At 34.8% G+C, this 21,958-nt stretch overlaps 1 protein-coding gene across 1 annotated transcript in view; it reads right to left on the bottom strand.

The window, feature by feature from the left end:
- The window catches only part of gpc5b (glypican 5b), a 52,566-nt gene that overhangs the window by 4,884 nt on the left and 25,724 nt on the right, over nt 1-21,958 (bottom strand). The window contains exon 8 of the mRNA XM_048163896.1: nt 12,403-12,538. Coding sequence (XP_048019853.1) covers nt 12,403-12,538 — 136 coding nt within the window. The remainder of the gene's footprint in view (nt 1-12,402; nt 12,539-21,958) is intronic.

Raw genomic sequence — 21,958 nt, 5'->3', positions numbered from 1 at the left:
TAAAAAATGAAAATAGCGACGGCTCTTGTCTCCGTGAATACAGTAAGAAACGATGGTAACTTTAACCACATTTAACAGTACATTAGCAACATGCTAACGAAACATTTAGAAAGACAATTTACAAATATCAGTAAAAATATTATGCTATCATGGATTATGTCAGTTATTATTGCTCCATCTGCCATTTTTCGCTGTTGTTCTTGCTTGCTTACCTAGTCTGATGATTCGGCTGTGTGCAGCTCCAGACGTTAACTGGCTGCCCTTGTGTAATCCCTTTCATAATGTTGGGATCATGGGCTGGCATTATGCAAATATTGGGGCGTACACCCCGACTGTTACGTAACAATCGGTGTTATGTTGAGATTCGCCTGTTCTTCGGAGGTCTTTTAAACAAATGAGATTTATATAAGGAGAAGGAAACAATGGAGTTTGAGACTCAATGTATGTCTTTTCCATGTACTGAACTCTTGTTATTTAACTATGCCGAGGTAAATTCAATTTTTGAATGTAGGGCACCTTTAAGGCAATGCTACTATAAATATATTAAAAAATATAAATAAATGAAAATATAAATGAAAATAATAATATAACATAAAAATATAAATGTAATAAATATTTCTAAATACATAAAATGTTTTATTTATAAATACAAATATTAATGAAAATATTAATACATAAAGTATAAATTATGCATATTTAAATAAATACGCATAATATATAAAATGTTTAATTTAAAAATAAAATAAAAAATTAAAGCTGTAGCGTAAGTTCTGCCAGGAAGACTCAATGTTACGTCACCTATTAGTTTAGATCTAACCAATCATTTTCTTACACTTGGAGTATAAAAGATTGCTGACACATGTTTGAGTCTGCAGATGCTGACGCAAACCTTCACCTCCATCCTCCCCACCACCACCAGGATGGTCCTTGTCCATACCTCCCAGGGGGGTCGACTACGCCCCTGCCTTCATCTTCAAGCAGGAAATGCAGAGTCCGCAACCCTTTAGGATCTGAGCTACGGACGGGGCCTACGCCTTTCTTACAATATTTTGCTTGCTGACTGTTAATAAATATTATTGTCATGTTATCTTACCTCCCCGAGTCTTTCTGGTAGAAATATAAATTACATATTTATAATATATACAGTAAATTAATATTAATTTTAAAAATAAACTAAACAATAAAATAATACTACTTTATTTTCAACATAAATTCAGTGGTAATATAAAAATATTCACTTTTAGATACAACTGTGTACAGTTGATTTATTTTAGTAGTTCAGAATCCAAAAACATATAAGTAATCTCTGAACATAAAAGTTACCTCTGGTGTAATGGTGTGAAGTTACTTAAATACATAAGGGAAGAAAAAAGTAAAATACTACTACATTTTTTTAAATAAATAAATAAAAAAAGGACACTACCATTCAAGTTTGGGATCAGTAAGATTTAAATAAATAATACTTAAGAAATACTTTAATGAGAAATACAAAAAAATCTATTTCCTAGTGCTTAATTTGAACTTTCTATTCAAAAATGCTGAAAATTGACTGAAGAATGATTTCTGAAGGATCGTGTGACACTGAAGACTGAAGTAATGATGCTGAAAATTCAGCTTTGCCATCACAGGAATAAATGACATTTTAAAATATATTATAATTAAAATAATTATATTAAAATAGTTCTTTTAAATTATAATCATTTTTTCATAATTGTACGGTATTTACTGTATTTCGCAAGTTTATGTGATTGGTCATTACGTGATACTCAGATGGATTGTTGGCAGTTCTTGCCTGAATAAGCTGCAATGTGGACCAGATGTTATGTCGAAAGTCAAAAACGTGACAGACATTTTTATAGCTATATCTCACCTTTAAAATTTTGATTAGATGGATATTAAATATGTATATAGAGTTGTTGAATGCCAACATGCACTAACAGCACAACATATCTAGACTTGTAATTGCTTTGACATGTGGCCACTCATTCGTAAGACAAAGGCAAAAAGCATAATTACGCCTCCATAAAACCAGGGTTACCTCCTGTCTATCAAATACGCAGGTGAAGCATGACCACACATGACAGGAAGAATGATTGCATTTTAAATCTTTCCCATGAACCTCTAGCTGTTGCAGGAACAAGCCTCCGCAGGTCACATGGCAACTCCCGAGACGGCAGAGATCTGAAACTAGACGGAGGAGAGTGGTGGAGATCACCGTACTGAACGCCTCACAGAACACAGCCAACAGACTGAATACATTATCATGACAGTGAAGTGTGCAACGGGCCTGCTTTGGCCTACTTTTGCCAACTTCCAGCTGGGAAACAATGACGAACGAGAAAAAAAAAGGAAAGTTTACAAGACTTACAAGACTTTTACTTGACCTAACTTATTTTGCATTTCAAAAGACTCTGCAAAGATTCTGCAACTTTTACATTGAGTCCAAGTTTATCTCAACAATTAACAACTGATAATTGCTGCTGCTGAAGAGCAAGTACGGGACTTGCTGCTGCTAACACATACACGACACACTGCTGTGAGCAAGTAAGACATGCTGCTGCTGTACAATATAGCACACATGAATTACCCGTAGCAGAACTATACAGGTGGAGCTGGGGAAGATGGAGGGTTTCTGAAAGTGCGCTACTGCAGCAAATGCTGACCAAGTATTTGAAGGTTGAGCCTGTGAGCTCATTGGGTAATGATACAAGAACCAATCAGCTGTGTCCTATAGAGAATGATGTGATTGCAGCAGACTGACCTATCAGCCTGTGTCATAGGAACTCTGACAGAACTGGAACAACATTTGTTCATAACTTTTAGAGAACCTTGCCAGAACATTCTGAGAATGTTCCTTTTTAGCTGGGAAAGTTTGATTTGACTTTCCATTTTTAGTGCAAAATGTTAATTTTTTTTTTTTTTTTTTAACTCAAAACTAGCCATGTGACAACAACATAGCAGACTATATTTATTGTGGAAAAATTCCTAAAAACAGTAATATTGTAAAATATTATTACAATGTAAAATAATAGCTTACTATTTTACTATATATTACACTATAATTTATTCCTGTGATGGCAAAGCTGAATTTTCAGCATCATTACTTCAGTCTTCAGTGTCACATGATCCTTCAGAAATCATTCTAATACGCTGATTTAAGAACATTTATTATTATTATCAGTTGTTTAATATTTCTGCTTAAAAAACTTACTGATCCAAAACTTTTGAAGTGCATGTATTTATCTATCTGTAATATAGTATCAATATTTTATGTTTCTTAAATCTTAATTCTACCTCTTCTTCAGTCATTGTATGAAGATACTGAAGTAAACTATACCTAATAACCAAAAACTAGTGTTTTGAAAGTAATTTTTTACATTAAATACTTAATAAACATTTAATTTAGACTTTCATTAAATTTGTTTTTCTGCATTTTTTTTTACTGCATTAAATTCAGTTGTTTAATAATGAATTTTCCATGATAGACATAATGTCTAAAAGCAGACAGGGCACTATTGTTAACTCGTACACCCACAAAGTGGGTATAATTATGTGCGGTACTTGGCAGTCTCTAATACTATTGATGTTTATGAGAACGAAGACAAAACATCTCATTCATTTAGTTTAGTTTTTTTCTAAAACCAGAGGTGGGAAAAGCAGGTGTGGAAATTCGATCCCTTACCAGCAATGCCAAGTGCACAGCTTCTGCAGCCGGACACTAGAAATTCTGCTTTCAGAGTATATAAAATGATGTTCACATACCAAAGAGTGTTCAGAGCATCAGTAAAAAATGCTAAAATGGTTAATACATAAATATATTTTACATTCAAGCAGTTTTAAGGCAAGTCAGCTCGGCGGCCATCTTGAAATCGCCTCAGAGTTGCTATTTACAATCATGGAAAAATAAAAAAATCTCAAAACTGTTGGTCAAGATTATGTTCAAATAATATATTTCAAATCCAGAATAAAATCTACTGACAATGGTATCATAAATTTAGCTCAAATTGTGCTTTTTTCAGGCTGATCCATTCAGCTAATGCACTAATGTAGTTTCCCGCATTAAACTGTTAGGCGGGAAACTATGCCTAGCACCACTAACTGTAACCGATAAAAATACAAGCCTGATTTAATTGATCATTGATATTTGTAACACCATGTCAAAGGAAAAACATTTTTATTAAGAGCAGGGTTAAAGGTAAGCAAACTTACTCTATCAGACACAACGTCTGCAATATCTCCTACAGCTGGAGGTTGAAAGTGGTTTTACCTTTGGGAGTCAATCTAATCTTCCTCCCCTCTTCGCCATCTGTGTTGCTGGGGGAAGGGGGAGGAAAGCCAGTGGATCGGAAATTATGTTAGCATTAGCCACACTGACATCTACTTCCAACAAAAAAAAATCATGTTTGTGATTGTAACATATAAAAAAATGGATTTACTGAAAAAACAAGAAAGAAGCAAGGTGCTGAGAAACAGACAACGGCACATTCGCAGGAGATGAGGTCACCTTAATCAGAGTTTACCAAGCTGTCAGAGCATGTCCGCTCCAATGTCTGATGCTGGGAAAATAATCTGATAATTACGAACCCAGACACGCATGAGTGCCAATGCAGTAACATGAGTGCAACCGCCGGTATGTGCCAAACAAACAACAGTCTTGGTTTTTTAAACATGTTTTTTTTTCTTAGCAATTCATCCAGGACCTGTATGGATTGGATGTTTTGTTGGTGTTTTCATTTATGCCATTTTTATGAGACAAAATGATAAATTATTGCAATGCACACAAACAATTTGATCTTTTAGTCAACGTGAAATCAAAACCGACAATTTACATTTCTAGTCTCTTGTGAACGATTTATCGGCACACATTATTTTAAATACAATTTTTTATTTGTAATATTTTACCAAAACGCAATAAATTTCCCTGCCTCTAAAATGACTTTCCTTTTGTAATGATGTGACAATTTTACTATATATATACACACACCTCACATATACATATACACACATATGACAGAAATTATAAAATATACAATAAATAATATTTAGTTATAAATACTACCCGAGGGCACCGTCTGAGAAAATAAATAAATGAATAAATTAATGAACCTGATATCATAAATATTTTTCTTCTAACGTCAGTTCTGGCATTTAACGTTGACTTTTTGTGACCCAATCAATTCCTAATATATCAAATTAAATCCAGCCCACATTTTTTTTTTCACTCAAACATCCTTTTTCACTCATATTATGGAATTAAAATGAGTTGAATTGCACGTTGTCGTGCTAAAAGTGAAGATCATTTGCATAGAAGACAAATTCGGGTCACACATACACACACACATACACACACACGCACCCTCTGGTATTGTTTGACCTTCACTTGAGGCTTGAGGTTGGGGGTGTAAAGGTATCTCTCGGGTTCCTTCTTGAATCAGTAATGAGTCCTTCATTACCCAAGCCACGATTCCCAAGAGACAATTGCGGCAGAAGACCCAACACACACCCGCTTAAATGTAACACTAACCCAGACCGCTGCAGAAAGCAAACACGCACTCTCTTTTGTAATTCATCCTTGCACATTAATGGCATTAATTGATATATTAAGCTGGAGTGATCTTCTTCACTGAGCTCTTGAGTTGGCAGATTGAGTAATGAGCCTTCGCTCACTCTCAACAACAGCGATTCAATAGCGAGGGTGTAGATGTCACTTAATTAATCAAAGGAAAGCTGGAGAGAATGGAGGACGGTCTAGTGGCCAGAACAATCAGAGACCTTCATTTTGGCTTTGACTCTTTTATTGCCACACGACTCGGCCTGTTAAGCAACATACAGTAGACTTATTACAAGGACAGTCCCATTGGAGAAACCTGTTATTGTGTGTTTTGCTCAAGGGCGCAATGGTAAAATTTCATGGATCCCCCCTGGCAAGACGAGAGCCTACAACCTTTTGGTTATTGTCCTAAAATTTCAACCCTACACCAGTGATCCTGCATTGCTAAAGTAGTAATGTGGTCTAAAATCATTTATTTATGATTCTGTAATGGTTAATCCACACCAGTATGTGTAAACTCTTTAGTCACAATAGTGTTTCTAATGCTAAAATAGAATTATTGTTGGGATTTAATGGATTCAAAGATGGATCGCACAAAAGTTTCATCAAAAGCAAGTCTTTGGGAATAACTAAAAACTATTTGGAAGTCAATAACAAAAGAGACAGTGGAAATGTATACATAAAAACAATGCCAGCAAGAATGCAAGCTGTTATCAAGGCGAAAGGCCATACCAAAAAAAAAAAAAAAAAAAAAAAAAAAAAAAAAAATATATATATATATATATATATATATATATATATATATATATATATATATATATATTTATATATATTTTTGGTTATTATGTGTAACTAACTATTTTTTTAGTATTTTAGTTTGTTACTGTATTTACCTAATAAATGACCATACATTTTTTAGTTTTAAACAGGTTTTTGACAGATTCCTAAAATATTTGTTTTTTTAAACTTTATTATGACAGGTTGTCTAATAAATTTGTTAAGCATATACAGTCAAACCAAAAATTATTCAGACATTTTTGATATTTTTGATATATTTTTACTAGTGGGTGCAGGACACTATAGTTCATTTATGTATGTGAGGATAGAAAAATAAAGTAAACTGTGATTAATTATACCCCAAAATTCTTCATACAGTGGACTACCAGTAAAATTGATAAAAAATTTGGGACCAAAAATTGACCTGACCATATTTTGCTTAAGCGTTATCTTACATAATTAAGAGTAATTTTTTCTGACACCATTTAACTCTTAGATCTTGTCATATTTTATTACCATTTTTTTAAACAATAATGAATAAACTGTGTTAATGAATGAAATGTTGGTGAATGCAAGGTGTCTGAATAAATTTTGGTTTGACTGTATACATTAGCAAATTTGGTCCGACTTTATATTAGGTGGCCTTAAATACTATGTACTTCAATTTAAAAAAAAAGCACAATGTACTTATTGTGTTCATATTAGGGCTGCCCTCGACTAAAGATTTATCTGGTTGACTAGTAGTCGTTCATTTTAAGCGATTAGTCGACTAATCACGCATTTATACGCTATTAATAAACCATATAAATCATAATAAAGAGCCTTTAATACCTACATAGCCTAATCAGCGCTCAAGCGCACAAAGCTTGCCACAGCACGCCGGCAGAAGTAATGATTTTGAAAGTGTCGGGGAAAAACAGCAAGGAGACTGCTTTAACTTTTTAATAATTGACTGATAAACTAGAGTTTTCTGTATTGTCGGCTGCAGTGATGAAGTTGGCGATGCTTGACTCGTCATCTCCGCAGTAGTGGACGCGCCTCTATAGAGTATGCACGTTTCATACGGATTACATAATCTGAGAAAATTTGTTTTCCATTTGAATTGGTTCATTTAAAAGTAGACATTTTGGTTTCTATAGATAAAATTATTCTATTGGTTTCTATAGATTAAAGCGAGAAGCCATGTAAAGTTGCTTCTACTTACATGTCATGTTTCAGATGATAAGCCATATTTGAGGTCGATGAATGACAGGTGAGCGTTTGGATGTCCTGCCCAATGTACTGTATTTACCACTTAGACCAGCTGTTAACGATCTGTCCGTCACAGACTGTGTGACTTCTCTACTTCCTGTAGATTTTTTCCCCCGCGACTATGAGACTAACAAAATTTTGGTCGACTAAGCCTCTTCTCGTTAACTAACGGTTAGTCGACTATTAGGGGACAGCCCTAGTTCATATTGTATTGCAAAACACTTTTGCTGCTATTGAGCTGGGATATGGGTAAAGTTAGGGACAGGATTGGTGGTATGGGTAGGTTTAAGGGTGGGTTAAGGTGTAAGGGAAGTGAAATTGTAAATGTAATTACAGAAATTAATTACTGATATAATTACATGCAGGTATTTTTTATGATATAAGTATAATGTAAAAACTTGAATGTACACAATAAGTCCATTGGGTAATGCTTTATTTTAGTGTCCTTGTTACATATGTTACATGTACTTACCATAGTAATAACAGTAAATTATGCATAATTACATGCAACTAACCCTCAACCAAACCCTTATCCTACCCTAACCCTAGTAAGTACATGCTGTTAATATTACTCTGAACTTTAATATATAATTGCACTGTAACAATGACACCTTAAAATAAAGTGTAACCGTGCATTGTATCAAATGATTAAAGGTGCCCTAGAATCAAAAATTTAATTTACCTTGGCATAGTTAAATAACAAGAGTTCAGTACATGGAAATGACATACAGTGAGTCTCAAACACCATTGTTTCCTCCTTCTTGTGTAAATCTCATTTGTTTAAAAGACCTCCGAAGAACAGGCGAATCTCAACATAACACCGACTGTTACGTAACAGTCGGGATCATTAATATGTACGCCTCCAATATTTGCATATGCCAGCCCATGTTCAAGGCATTAGACAAGGGCAGCCAGTATTAACGTCTGGATCTGTGCACAGCTGAATCATCAGACTAGGTAAGCAAGCAAGAACAATAGTGAAAAATGGCAGATGGAGCAATAATAACTGACATGATCCATGATATCATGATATTTTTAGTGATATTTGTGAATTGTCATTATAAATGTTTCGTTAGCATGTTGCTAATGTACTGTTAAATGTGGTTAAAGTTACCATCGTTTCTTACTGTATCTTACTGTAAATTACTGTCGTTATTTTCATTTTTTAAACACTTGCAGTCTGTATAATGTATAAACACAACTTCATTCTTTATAAATCTCTCCAACAGTGTGTAATGTTAGCTTTAGCCACGGAGCACTATCAAACTCATTCAGAATCAAAATTAAACATCCAAATAAATACTATACTCACATGACCCGAAGCATGCATGCATCATGCATGATGAACATCTTGTAAAGATCCATTTGAGGGTTATATTAGCTGTGTGAACTTTGTAAATGCACTGTATTATAGTCGAGAGCTCAGGGGCAGGAAGTGCGCGATTTAAAGGGGCCGAAGCCTGAATCGGTGCATAGTTAATGATGCCCCAAAATAGGCAGTTAAAAAAATTAATTAAAAAAAATCTATGGGTATTTTGAGCTGAAACTTCACAGACACATTTAGGGGACACCTTAGACTTTATATTACAGTACATCTTTTAAAAACTGGTTCTAGGGCACCTTTAATTTAAATATAAGAACATAGTACTTAAGGCCACCTAATATAAAGTGGGACCATAAATTTATTATGTCATGTCACATAATATATGTGAGCACTCTGAGTACCACTCTTTGAGATGCAAAAACGAACGAACAAACAAAAAATCAAATAAATACTTTGTAGCTTGAGTTTTAATGGCCATGTTTTCTACATTCTGGCTATCAGGTAATACAAACTGTAAACTCACGCACTGCAGATGTGGGGACACAAACAGTAAACACACACACACACACACACACACACACTGGTGTTGCGAGATTTCGTTTCATTTGGCTGGAGGTTACAGCCTCAGCAACTGCTTATCAAACTCTGGTTCCATAAACAACTGGATAGAGTTACATTTTAAATACCACATTCCCCTCGCGCACTGCAGAGTCAGAGGTCTACTGACGGACAAAAAAGGGCAAAACTGGGACAAAAGTGGAATAAATAAACAAGAAAACAGATAAACTTGTAGCAAAGGGGCATTTGAAGCCATGGCCCTGTGGTACGTCCTGTAGTGTTACATGCTATACTCCAACTAAAACCATTTAAAACATTTTTTTAAACAATATTACATAATAAAATTAAATCTAATACAATTTAAAAAAGAAATTATATTAAAATATAGTGTTTAAAATTATGTTAGACTGTATAAGATAATTTTGATGTTTGCTGACCATCTAAAGTGCCACAGATTCAAAGACAAATCCCACCTTGACTTCAAAAATAATGATTTCGTGTGTAACCAGGCAATGGCTCAAGAAAACAGGCCTTGTGTTTAAACAAAAGAAACGGTAAGAAAGCTTCAGTTTCTATCATCACCAAACTGTATTAGCATTATTGACGTAGACAGTGACTGCATACATCTCAGATCTGAATCTCTGGGGTTCAGCAGGAAACAATCAATGAGGAATTTTATGGACCTCAGAGGAAGTGCATTCAAAAAAAATGATCAGAAAACAGACCTCGACTTTGGTCTCCATCCATCCGAGGTGGGGCACAACTGCAGCAATGCTTATTTGTGTGTGTCGTAGTCCGGTCAATTACGGCAAGGCACGCTTGACGAAAACAAACAATGCAAATGGCACGTCTTGTCTGTGTGCTTATCTCAGCATCATAGGACAGAGACGCCAAGCATGAAGAGAAAGACGAGAGAGGCAGAGCGGTGGGTATCATAACGCTTTGGTCTCCGTTAATGAACCGTTTCCTGAAAAATGAATAATTGATTGATTATGACCAGCTCTGTGGTCGCTGTAAGGGAAACTATACCTCCGTGACCCCGGATGAGACGGGCTGTCATTCAGCAATCCGTTTTTTCATCAACACAAGGGATTTGAGGGATTTAAAATGGTCAAGCCAGAAATTCATTCCATTGGGTTTTGGGAAAAGAAAAATACATTAAAAATCACTAAAAGTGAAGCTACCTTCATAACAGTGTAACGGTAACTTTTGTCAATTTGTCACCAACTGTAATTCGTTCTCGACAGCTCTTGTTGAAAAACTGTCAGCATAGGTGACGGGAGAAAGACATTTGTTGGATCACTTCTTCATTTTGGCATGAAATCGAAAGATGATCAAGGGGTTTGGTGCCAGACTGGAACAAATATGGTAGTTGTTCTTTCTTCAACTAAAGCAATTTTTATATCCAGGTACAAAAAAAAAAAATGTTTTACTACTTATAGACTATGGATTTTCTCTTTCCCAGACCCAGACTTACAAACTTAAACTATGAAAATCCATCATAAAAATGTGAAAAGATGATTTATTTGTGTATATTTAGGATACAAAAAATGCTATGAAATTAGCCATTTAAACAAATTTTAACAAAATAAGAGGGATGTATAATTTAGGGATACATAATTTGAGATGTGGTGAAAATAATGGGTAAAATTATAAATAAATAGTTTTTATAAATAAAAAAATAAACAATTTTATAAATAAATATTTTATTGATAAATACATTTAGAAATCAATGAATAAATATTTTTTATTTATAAATAAGTAATTGTATTTATTTGTATTCATAATTTTTAATAAATAAATACAATTATTTATAAATAAATAAATAAATACATTTTATTTATAAACAAATAAGTAATTTTATTTATGAATAAATATTTTATAAATGCAAAATAACATATTTAACATTCATACATAGGGGAATATGAGCATATTTTCAAAACATTTCTAAAGTCAAAAGTGCCCATGTATTAAAGAAATACATTTAATTAAAGTCTGAGGATGATTTTGTGGGATAATGTCCCAAAAGCACAGCCTCAGCAAGCCCTTTGTTACCCAGACTCAACAAATACAAAGCTGGATATTTTAAAGCAGGGATGCTATTCGGAAATGTATTTGAGAGTAATGGACAAAGATGCATGACCTCATAGAAGCAGCACCGAGGCTGGACTGTGAGCAACAGAGTAAAAGAACAGCGGGTGTTCCTTGAAAAATGGTGCAATAACTTGCTACACACAATTCTATTCATCTATTATAGGGTGAAATCCATTATTTAGTCCAACCCCTGAGCGAATCCAGCGTACTAGTGGATCAGAGCACAAATCAAAGAACAGTACTCTTCCATTAAACTAGATACATCTTAAGCATAATATTTTGCTATGAAGCATTTGTTTTCAATGAAAAAAAAAAAAATGATACAAATAGTATGATAAACTCAAAATGACCTTGCAACTTTCATAAGACAAGACTTGTTTCTTGTTTTCAAAGAATATTTCTTGAATTAGGGTTTTGTTTTTAAACAATAAAGCTCATTAAGATTTGCTTTGATTTCAAAACAAGAAAAATCAAGTTTATTTTACTAACCACATTGGGATTTTTTTTTTTTTTTTAACATATGTAAACCTCATTCACTTTTGCTTTGATTTATGCCAAAAAGAAAAAAGGTGTCATTTTCTTATTGCATTGAGATTTTTTTTTTTAAATTGTTTTTAACATAAACCTCATTCAAGTTTGTTTAGATTTATGCTTATAATAGCCTTGTTGTGATCGGCACTGTAAATAACGAGAAGAGACTGACCTCCTAAAACAAACACAAGACAGTAAATGGCTCTGGGTTTCTTAGCAACATGGGGACAACGTCCTCTCCTGGGACCTGTAGATCAAGTAAATGCAGAGAGACAGTTGGCTTTGAGCCGCAGATGCAGAAGACGAGCAAACTCACCTGTCTCGTCACCGCGCCCCGATCCTTGACAGCCGTCTTCATCATCGCACTCGCCGCTGCCTTCTGCCATGTCGCTGCCGCTGGTCTCGACATCTTCACGACCATCTGTTCCTAAACCCGTCTCACCCCACATCTCCTGTAACATAAATCACAGGACAGCGGACCACTCTGACATCAGACACACATTCTTATGGGATTCCATCACAACAAGTTTAATTGTCTGAAATAATTGAATTGTTCAGTAGTGTCCAAAAATATTACAACTATTTTTTACTTGTTTTATTTGTGTGTCCCTTTAAATGCAAATGAGCTGCTGCTCCCGGCCCCCTTTCCAGAAGAAGGTGGAGCTTTAATAGCTCACGCTTTGATTGCTCAACAACAAAGCTGGAGAATCTCACGCAGCCAAAATGACGATAGTCAGTAACGTGTTCAACCTTACGGTGTTCAAACTGGAGTCGGACACTGATGGAGAGACTCACTTTTAGCATCTGGACGATTCTGAATTGTTAGTGGATAAATTTATGTAGTTGCTGTCGAGTTGATTCAACTCATTGAATAGCATGTGCCGTCATGTTGATCTTTTGTGCAAATTCAGCATTGAATTGACCCTCGTTTGTGAAGCAGTACGGCGTAAAATGACGGCATGTCAACAACAGTCGACTACAACAACAATTCTTCCTCTTCTTTAAAGCAGCCCAACATGGCCTCACTCCCTTTGTTCTCAGGGACAGGGTTTATATAAATTTTAGGGTAAGCTCGTTGTAACTTTGCAGATGTTTTTATGCTCAATCAGTAACATTACACACTAACTAAAGTTAAAAAAAGTGAAATCATAATCAACCACCCCTTTAAGCAAGTCACAGTTTTCATGCAATATGGGGAGGAAGAAAGATCTTTCTGAAGATGAAAAGCATGAAAAGGTGTCGTGCAAAAGGCATGAAAACAACAAATATTTCGTGAAAACTGAATAGAGATTACCTGATTAGAGTGATTTAGATCTATTTAACAAACCTGTCTGAGATTGAAGTTTATTGAGAAGTTGTAAACTACTACTTTTATGTAATGTTTCAAAATTACAAATTGGAAATTATTAGCCTTAATAGTGTTTGGTACTGCATCCTTTTCATTCTTTCTAGATAATGTCCAACCTGATATAAACTCCAGTTGGTGCACCATAACAACTACAGAAGCTCTGTTCTCAAATTCACAAGCTGTAATAGTGGAATTTTCCTGAAATTACTCCCTCTGAAGCGGGTAAGTGAGTCGAGATCACCCATCAAGTCCAAATAGCCCCATGTGTTCCAACAAAGGCTTCCAGGCAAGAAGTCAAGGCTCATAACAGCAGCATTCCAGCGCACTAAACATGGATTCACTCAAGTGCAAATTCCATTTTCACAGCGAGAGAATATTAAACATGTGCAGTTGCGAGGCATTTCAGAACTGTTTAGAAAAACAGCTCTGGGAATTGCAGAAGTGCATAATTCATAACATCTTAACTGAGTTATTTTCTGGCTCCCCATTGTTTCTGCTTTCATATTCTGTCTCACTTTCTAATTTGTTTTTAACACAGAGAAGTGCAAAACATCTTCATAGAACCCAGGACACAATCACAGCCAATCAGATAATAACTAATTTTTTATATTCAGTAGCGCAAGATTTTGGACCAATGAGATTTCACTGTAGGTGTGGCTACCAAGTGTGATGTGACAAAAGCAGAAACCAAATGACCAAAAAAGTTATTCTTGCTGTTGATACCGATAATGAGTTTCATGTTATGGCTGAAAACTGATAAATGGTAAATATTAAAATTCTTTACTATTTTATCTAGTAAATTAAAAAATAAAACACTAACAATTAGAATGAATCATTTTAAGTGCTACAAGTTTAGGCCATGCAACATTACTATTTCACATTATTATGAACATTATTATTGTTTATAATAAGCTATAGCATTATATTGACGTGACGGGTCATTTTTTTTTGTCCAAAGGCCTTAATAATAATAAAAAACAAAGATATGACATCCATAGTATGTCAGGTAGTACAACTAGATCTATTTTATCGAATCCAAAAGGTTTTAATTATATTTTGCTACATATAAAGGTATTTTAACGATTCTGAAGTGTGAAATAGTAATTCGGTTTAACCGTCCAAAGGCTAATACAGCTACAGCTACAGCTACAAAATAATTCAGATTTTGATCTCCATATCCATTTACATATATTATATATATCTTCCAAGGGGTTTTTTCCCTCCTAGGACTTTTTTCCCAGTGTTAACACGCTGGGTTTTTCTCCTAGGGGGTTTTTTCCACCCTGGGAGTCAGCCGACATTGGCTTAATGTAGCACCATCTTGTATATGTTACATATTACCACGCTTGTTTGTACAGCTTATTTTTAACCACTTCCCTTTTTTCTGTGCTTCTAATATGTAAAGCTGCTTTGAAACAATTACCAATTGTAAAAGCGCTATATAAATAAATTTGACTTGACTTGACTTGACTTCATTTGTGATTAAAATATCTTAAAATGTAATAAAAGTATTTTTTATTATGGCATGATTTTATAACATCATATATAGTGCAAAATGGTATTAAAATTATGTGTAAAAGTCGTTATGAGAAAGAATGTTCGGAAAAATGAATTTCATTGATGTCATTTGGAGTAACCAATATATTTTGGATCAAGTCATGTGGTCAATATCATGTGACAGGATGTGACATCATTCAGACACCTGCAAAGGACCACATGGTCGTGAAGCAAATTAACTAACTCTCTTTTAACTATTTGAAAAATTCATGTTTTCACTTGCATACGCATGTCCCCAAACATCAGGTCATTCGGTACAACCACTATAAAACATGGAAAATGTTGTAATATTTTAAAAACTTGTATTAAATATAAAATGTTTGATTGTCCTTTTGCTAGAGCTAGATATCAGTCTGTTAGCATTGTTTGAAAATATCGTCATTCGGTATAACCAAAAGTCACATTCAGGAAAACCGAAATTTTGGTTAAACCGAATGACTTTTTTGGTGACAAATTTTGTCCATCTTGTAAAACATGACAAAAGCAGTGTTAATTGATAATAAAAACCACATAATCTCATTGTTAACACTTAATAAAACTTCAAAATTAATTATGTCTCCATTATGTTTTTTTACACTTTTAAAAACCTTATTCGTCAATGACTCATATATATATTTGTCCTCTGCATTAACCCATCCAAGTTAGTGCAGACACATTAGGAGTAGTGAATAATTTCCTACAATTTCAAATGTATTATTATTTAAATATTATTTAATATTTTATTAAATAATAATGATTTTTAAAAACTAGGCACAAAGCTTGCTTGCTTGCTTTGATTGGTAAGGATAAAAAAAATCCTTGGTTTTATTTGGAAAATATAACTCATGGGTATAAAGTTGAACAATGAATATCCAGATTTCATTGATTATACATTATACTACATTCAAGAACATTTTGAATTGAATTTCTTTGCATTCTGTTTCTCCCTGATGGAGGAATGCAGCACAATTAAATTCCACAGTGACTTTGTGGAAAACGTCCCCCAGGGGACTGTTAATTAACTGCCGTATAATGAATTATACCACACGTCAGGCGAACACCATGGCAACAACAGAGCGAACAGACTGTCCTCTTCCAGCGCGTCCACCCCCTTCTATTGAGATAAAATAGCGACATACTTATTAGTGCTTTCTTTTTTGCCTTGCCTGGTTCATTATTCAATTTAGCTGCACATTAAAATTTAATTGTTTTGTTTGTGATAAGAGAAGAAACAATTAAAGAAAGACCTCTCGGCCTCCATGCTGAGTCATGAGCATGTCCATATTAAATTGACATGGTTGCATTAAAATACTTCAGTGATTAAAGTTTCTGACTTCATTTCATTTTCTCCTTGCTAGATGAAGAAATCAAGGTTAAAATTGACATGAAACTGCATTTTGTGACATATTTCTGAATCAAATTAGAAAATAATGAAAGTCAGGACTTGATTGTATTCAACTGAAATTGATTGGATTGTGAAAAGTGGGCATTTCATGTGTTTTTGCCGCCTTCTCTCCCAAACCCCGCCCTTCAAAGTCCTGTCAGCAAACTAAAATGATTGACACCACAGTGTTTCTGATTGGCTAAAAAAAACCTGTTTTAGGATCCTATGGAGTGATGACATCTATCTCTGAGAAAAAGTGATGTCCCAGATATAGATAGATATCATGAAAACCTTTCATATGAAATTACATTTCTCTAGTACACAGAATGTATACTTCTTATGTAATCCACTACAGTGCGAAATAGGACACATATTAAAATCTTTAAGTGGTAAACAATGTCTGATACAACATAGTTCACCAAAAAATGAAAATCCTGTCATCATTTACTCACCCTGAAGTTGTTCTAAACCTGTATGAATTTCTTTCTTCTAACAAAGAAGAGATTTTGGTAACCAAACAGTTGCTCTTCCCTATTGACTTCCATATTATAGAGAAAAAAAAAAATTCTATGGAAGTCAACGGGGAACAGAAACTGTCTGGTTACTAACATTCTTCAAACTATTTTCTTTTGTGTTCAGCATAAGAAAGAACTTCATACAGGTTTAGAACAACTTGAGGGTGAGTAAATAGTGCCAATGTTCATTTTTGGGTGAATTATCCCTTTAATATTCAGAGCTCCCCATGGTCAGTCTTCATTACATCTCCAAAAAGATTGCATTACTGCAGCAGGATTTTCCACATAATTCAGAGTCATCCAGGAAACAAATTCCCTTATATCCATGGCAGTTTCAAGACCCCAGTCATGTAAACGGATCGATAGGATGCTTTGGGGGTCTTTTTGCCAAACCGCGTCTCCTTGACAACAGGCCTCATCAATTGGACTGAGATACACCTCTAATGGTCAAAGGAAAGCGATACCTAGGCTTGTTTGGCAGGGGTTAGATAAACAGACCAATAACTCATCAACATATATAACACATCCAAACACAATTGCAAAGAAATTGCAAATGCAGTCTCTTAAAGTTAAAATAATAATAAAAAATACAATTCGGCTATTGTTTGTTATTTTTAGAACTATTTAAACTATCTACTATTTTAAATTATTTAATTAGCATTTATTTTTATATTTTCAGTTTTAATTTTAATTTTAGTTTTAGTAATTTTGTTATGTTCTTTTGTTAATATTTGATATATTACTCTATTAATACTTCTATTTAGCATTAATGTTTCAATTTCAATTTTAGTTTTATTACTTTTAGGACTTGAACTTAAACGGAAATTAGAAATGTTGCCTTGGCAACCAACCAACCAACAACTAACTAACTAACTAAGCAAATAACTAACCAACCAACCAACTAACCCCTCAGATTTACTTAGAAAATATAAATGTTATTGGTATTATGTTGAACAATGAATATCCTTTTTTTTTTATTTTAGTTTTAGTAATTTTACGACTTCAACTTGAATGAAAATGAGTAATTAAAATATAATTAAGTTGAATTTTTTTTTAGTTTAAGTTTTTCATGTATATCTAAATGTTATTTTATTTCAATTTTACTTCGAATCAGTGGTTCAGAGCGCCAAAGTCACATGATTTTAGTAAATGAAGCTTTGTTATGTCATAAGTATGTTGAAACTTCAATAGTTCATGTGACTTTGGCAGTTTGATACGTGCTCCTAACCACTGATTCAAAACAAATGATTCGTAAAGCTTCATGAAGCAGTGTTTTGAAATTGCCCATCACTAGATATTGTTGAATAAAGTTGCTATTTTTTATTTTTGGTGCACAAAAAGTATTCTCATCACTTCATAACATTAAGGTTGAACCACTGTGGTCACATGAACTGTTTTAAATACGTCTTTAGTAGTTTTCTGGGCACTTGAAAGTGTTAATTATCTTGCTGGCAATGGAGGCCTCGCTGAGCCATCGGATTTTATCTAAAATATCTTAATTTGTGTTCTGAAGATGAACGAAGGTCTTACGGGTGTGGAACAACATGAAGGTGAGTAATTATTGACAGAATTTTCATTTTTGGGTGAACTAACCCTTTAACAATAACAACAGTTGTCATTCCAAACCTGTATGCTGTTTATTTTTATGTGTAACATGAAAGGAGAAATTCAGAAGATTTAATGCAATTCTTTTTCAAAATTTAAGTTGTTATTTACAGATAATCACATTTCGAATTCCTGTTCAGATCATAACAAATGGTACCTTTGATACATTGTTCAAAGTTTGACGTCACTAACACCAAAATGCCATTGGTTTCAATATTTACCGTAAGCAAAAGCAAAATGCTAGGTTGAATACGCACAATGGAGAATTAGATTTAAAGGGGTGCTTGATTATGATTTCACTTTTTTATTTTAGTTAGTGTGTAATGTTGCTGTTTTTGAATAAACAACATCTGCAAAGTTACGACGCTCAAAGTTCAATGCAAAGGGAGATATTTTCTTTCACAGAAATTGCTTTTTAAAGACTACAAAAATGGCTGATAGGGACTACAACAAGCTTCTTCCCAGGTTAGTGACATCATTAACCCCAAAATTTACATAAACCCTGCCCTCGAGAACACACAACAAAGGGGTGAGGCCATGTTGGGCTGCTTTAGAGAAGAGGAAGAGTTGTTGTAATAGATTGTTGTTAATATGCTGTAATTTTACACCAGACTGCTTCACAAACGAGGGTCAATTCAACACTGGATTTGCACAAAAGATCAACATGACAGCACATGCTAGTCAATGAGTTGAATCAACTCCACAGCAACTACATAAATTTCTCCACTAACCGTTCAGAAACGTCCAGTTGAATTCTAAAAGTTATAATTTCCTAAATCTCAACATTACTGTCCAGTTTGAACAATGTAAGGCTGAACAACGTTACTGACAATTGACATTTTGGCTGCTTGAGATTCTCCCACTTTGTTGTTGTTGAGCAACCGAAGCACGAGCTGTTAAACCTCCACCCTCTTCTGGAAAGGGGGCTGGGAGCAGCAGCTCAATTGCATTTAAAGGCACACACACAGAAACAGCATGTTTTTGCTAACACACAAATAGGGGCAAATTTGACAAGCTATATTGAGATATACATCTATTTTGAGATAAAACTTCTCAGACACATTCTGGGGACACCAGAGACTTATATTACATCTTGTAAAAGGGGTGTTATATTTCCCCTTTAACAGCTGCCGTGGAGGGAAAGATTGTAAGTGAATTTCCTTGCAAAACTTATTGTACAACCTTGTACAGGTTTAGTGCACAATTCATGCTGACTACTTTTAGGCTGTGTGTCCACCAAAGTGTTTTAGCCAGCTCTTCTGAGAATGCCTTGCTGCGGGTGCTTGAGAGTGCTACGACAACACAGCGTTGTATTCAGCGGAGACGCTATATGTGCCGATACCGAATATCCACAGAACTGTTACTAGTATCTGATTTCGCAAATAGTATATTTCTAAATATATAAACGTAGACACAATGTAAATTACTTTCTCTGGCACTCATTTTGGATGAAGAGATGTGCTTGCTGTCATTTGTTATTGCTGTAGCAGAATGTGATGGTTGGTCAGTGTTGTATTTGTCCCGAACCTCCTCCACAGTGATTGGACAGCAGGGTAAAAAGTGACAGTGATGAGTGTTGCATTTTACCCAAAGCCGAACATTTTTCAACTCTCGACGACCAGAAAAAAAACCGCAAAGCGCTCAGTGTGAAATAGAACACCCCCACTGAAAACAATATACTAGCTTCTGGAAGAATCGCTTTGATGGACATACAGCCTTATGGTGCTTTCATGCTGGCTTTTGGTCTATACTGGCACTTGACATTTGTTGCTATATGGAAAAAAAAATTCCATTGAAAAAAAATGACATTAGTGGTTTGTAACGACTGTCTGTGAACTATCCATAACCATTACCGAACAATATGGACTTTGAGTCGCATTGAAATAAGATGCGCACATCCAGTTGCATGCCTTATACATACAAGTGTTTGTGTGCTGATGTAAGTTTACATTAGATAGCGGGTTATGAAAGCATTCGTACTCATTAGCATCCCTCCGTGACACAAGTCATGCCTGGGGTTTTCTTCATTCGCTATTTTAGCGGGGAGGGCTCATAAATTACTTAGCTTTATGTAAAAGAGTGTTACATCATATTGTCCGCTCAAAGCTAAAGGACGCATAGAAGACTCAGAGAAAAAAATAACGACGACCTTTGATGTAAACTCAACCATGTGACGCATAAATCTTCCCCTGTAGCGCAAGATGACTCACTCTGGGGACATGGCGTTGCAATATTAATTTCTCAATAAGTGTTGATCAGAGATGGACTGGGACTAAGGCTCTGGTTTTTACTTGAGTCTCTCACACACACCTCTGAAGGCATAAAGTGACACTTAAGATGCCAGGTTGTCATGATATCCTGTGACTCTTTTTGTATTATTCAGTGTCTAACACATGTCCTTTTCAGGACACTTTATATGGGGCCCATATTACAAATGAAACAAAGACTTCTGAAAAGGATCTGTAATTGGTAACAACCTGCAGTACACTGCAAAAAACCTATTCTTACATTTTTTTGTGTGTGTAATCTTGCACCTTAAAACAAGAATAATTTACTTAAGAGGCAATACTGCTTAAAACAGGGTGCGAACTACGGGGGAGCTTGGCTCCCCTTAATAAGACATGGGCTCCCCTGAAAATGTGATTTGTGAAATTCTGGGGGGTCTCAAAAAATATTGACAATGTGTTATTTTGACGTGCAATTTTAGTTTTGTGTAATGTGATCATCATGGATTATTTTGTGTAAAATTGCAAAAATATTATTCATTCATGCATGATGGCGATTTAAACCTAATACACTTCAATAAAGATAACTATACATGCTATTCTTGTCATGAGCATCAAGGTGTGGGGGCGCTGCTGTGCAAATTGCACTCATGTTTAGTGCATGAACATCAAAGGAAGCTGACCCCAGGCCTGTGTTAAGGTGAGGCATGTTATTCGCAATTATGTGTTGTGGCTGGGTTTTTATAGCTCTGTGTGACTCTCGATGTAAAAAAAAGCGGGCTCCCCCAAAGTCCACGTTATAGTTCGAACACTGGCTTAAAATATTAAGATTTGTCTTCATGAAATAAATCTTCATAAAATAAACCAATCAGAGTCTCATCTCCCGTTACCTTTAAAAGCCATTTGAGCTCGCACCATGGTGGATTCGCTATTTACATGGCAGAATTTGCAAGGGGAAAAACTGAACGTTTCTCTGAACAGATCAGCTCGTGCGTGAGGTTAAAGGATTAGTTCACTTTCAAATAAAATTTTCATGATAATTTACTCACCCCCATGTCATTGAAGATGTCCATGTCCTTCTTTCTTCAGTCGATAAAAAATTAAGGTTTTTGATGAAAACATTCCAGGATTATTCTCCTTATAATGGACATCAATGGACTCCAAACGGTTGAAGGTCAAAATTACAGTTTCAGTGCAGCTTTAAACGATACCAGACGAGGAATAAGGGTCTTATCTAGCGAAACGATCGGTCATTTTCG

This window comes from Megalobrama amblycephala, linkage group LG2, assembly GCF_018812025.1.
Source record: "Megalobrama amblycephala isolate DHTTF-2021 linkage group LG2, ASM1881202v1, whole genome shotgun sequence".
Classification (NCBI taxonomy): Eukaryota; Metazoa; Chordata; class Actinopteri; order Cypriniformes; family Xenocyprididae; genus Megalobrama; species Megalobrama amblycephala.
The sequence above is the reverse complement of the archived record's forward strand: the minus strand, read 5'-3'. Positions and strand labels throughout refer to the sequence as shown.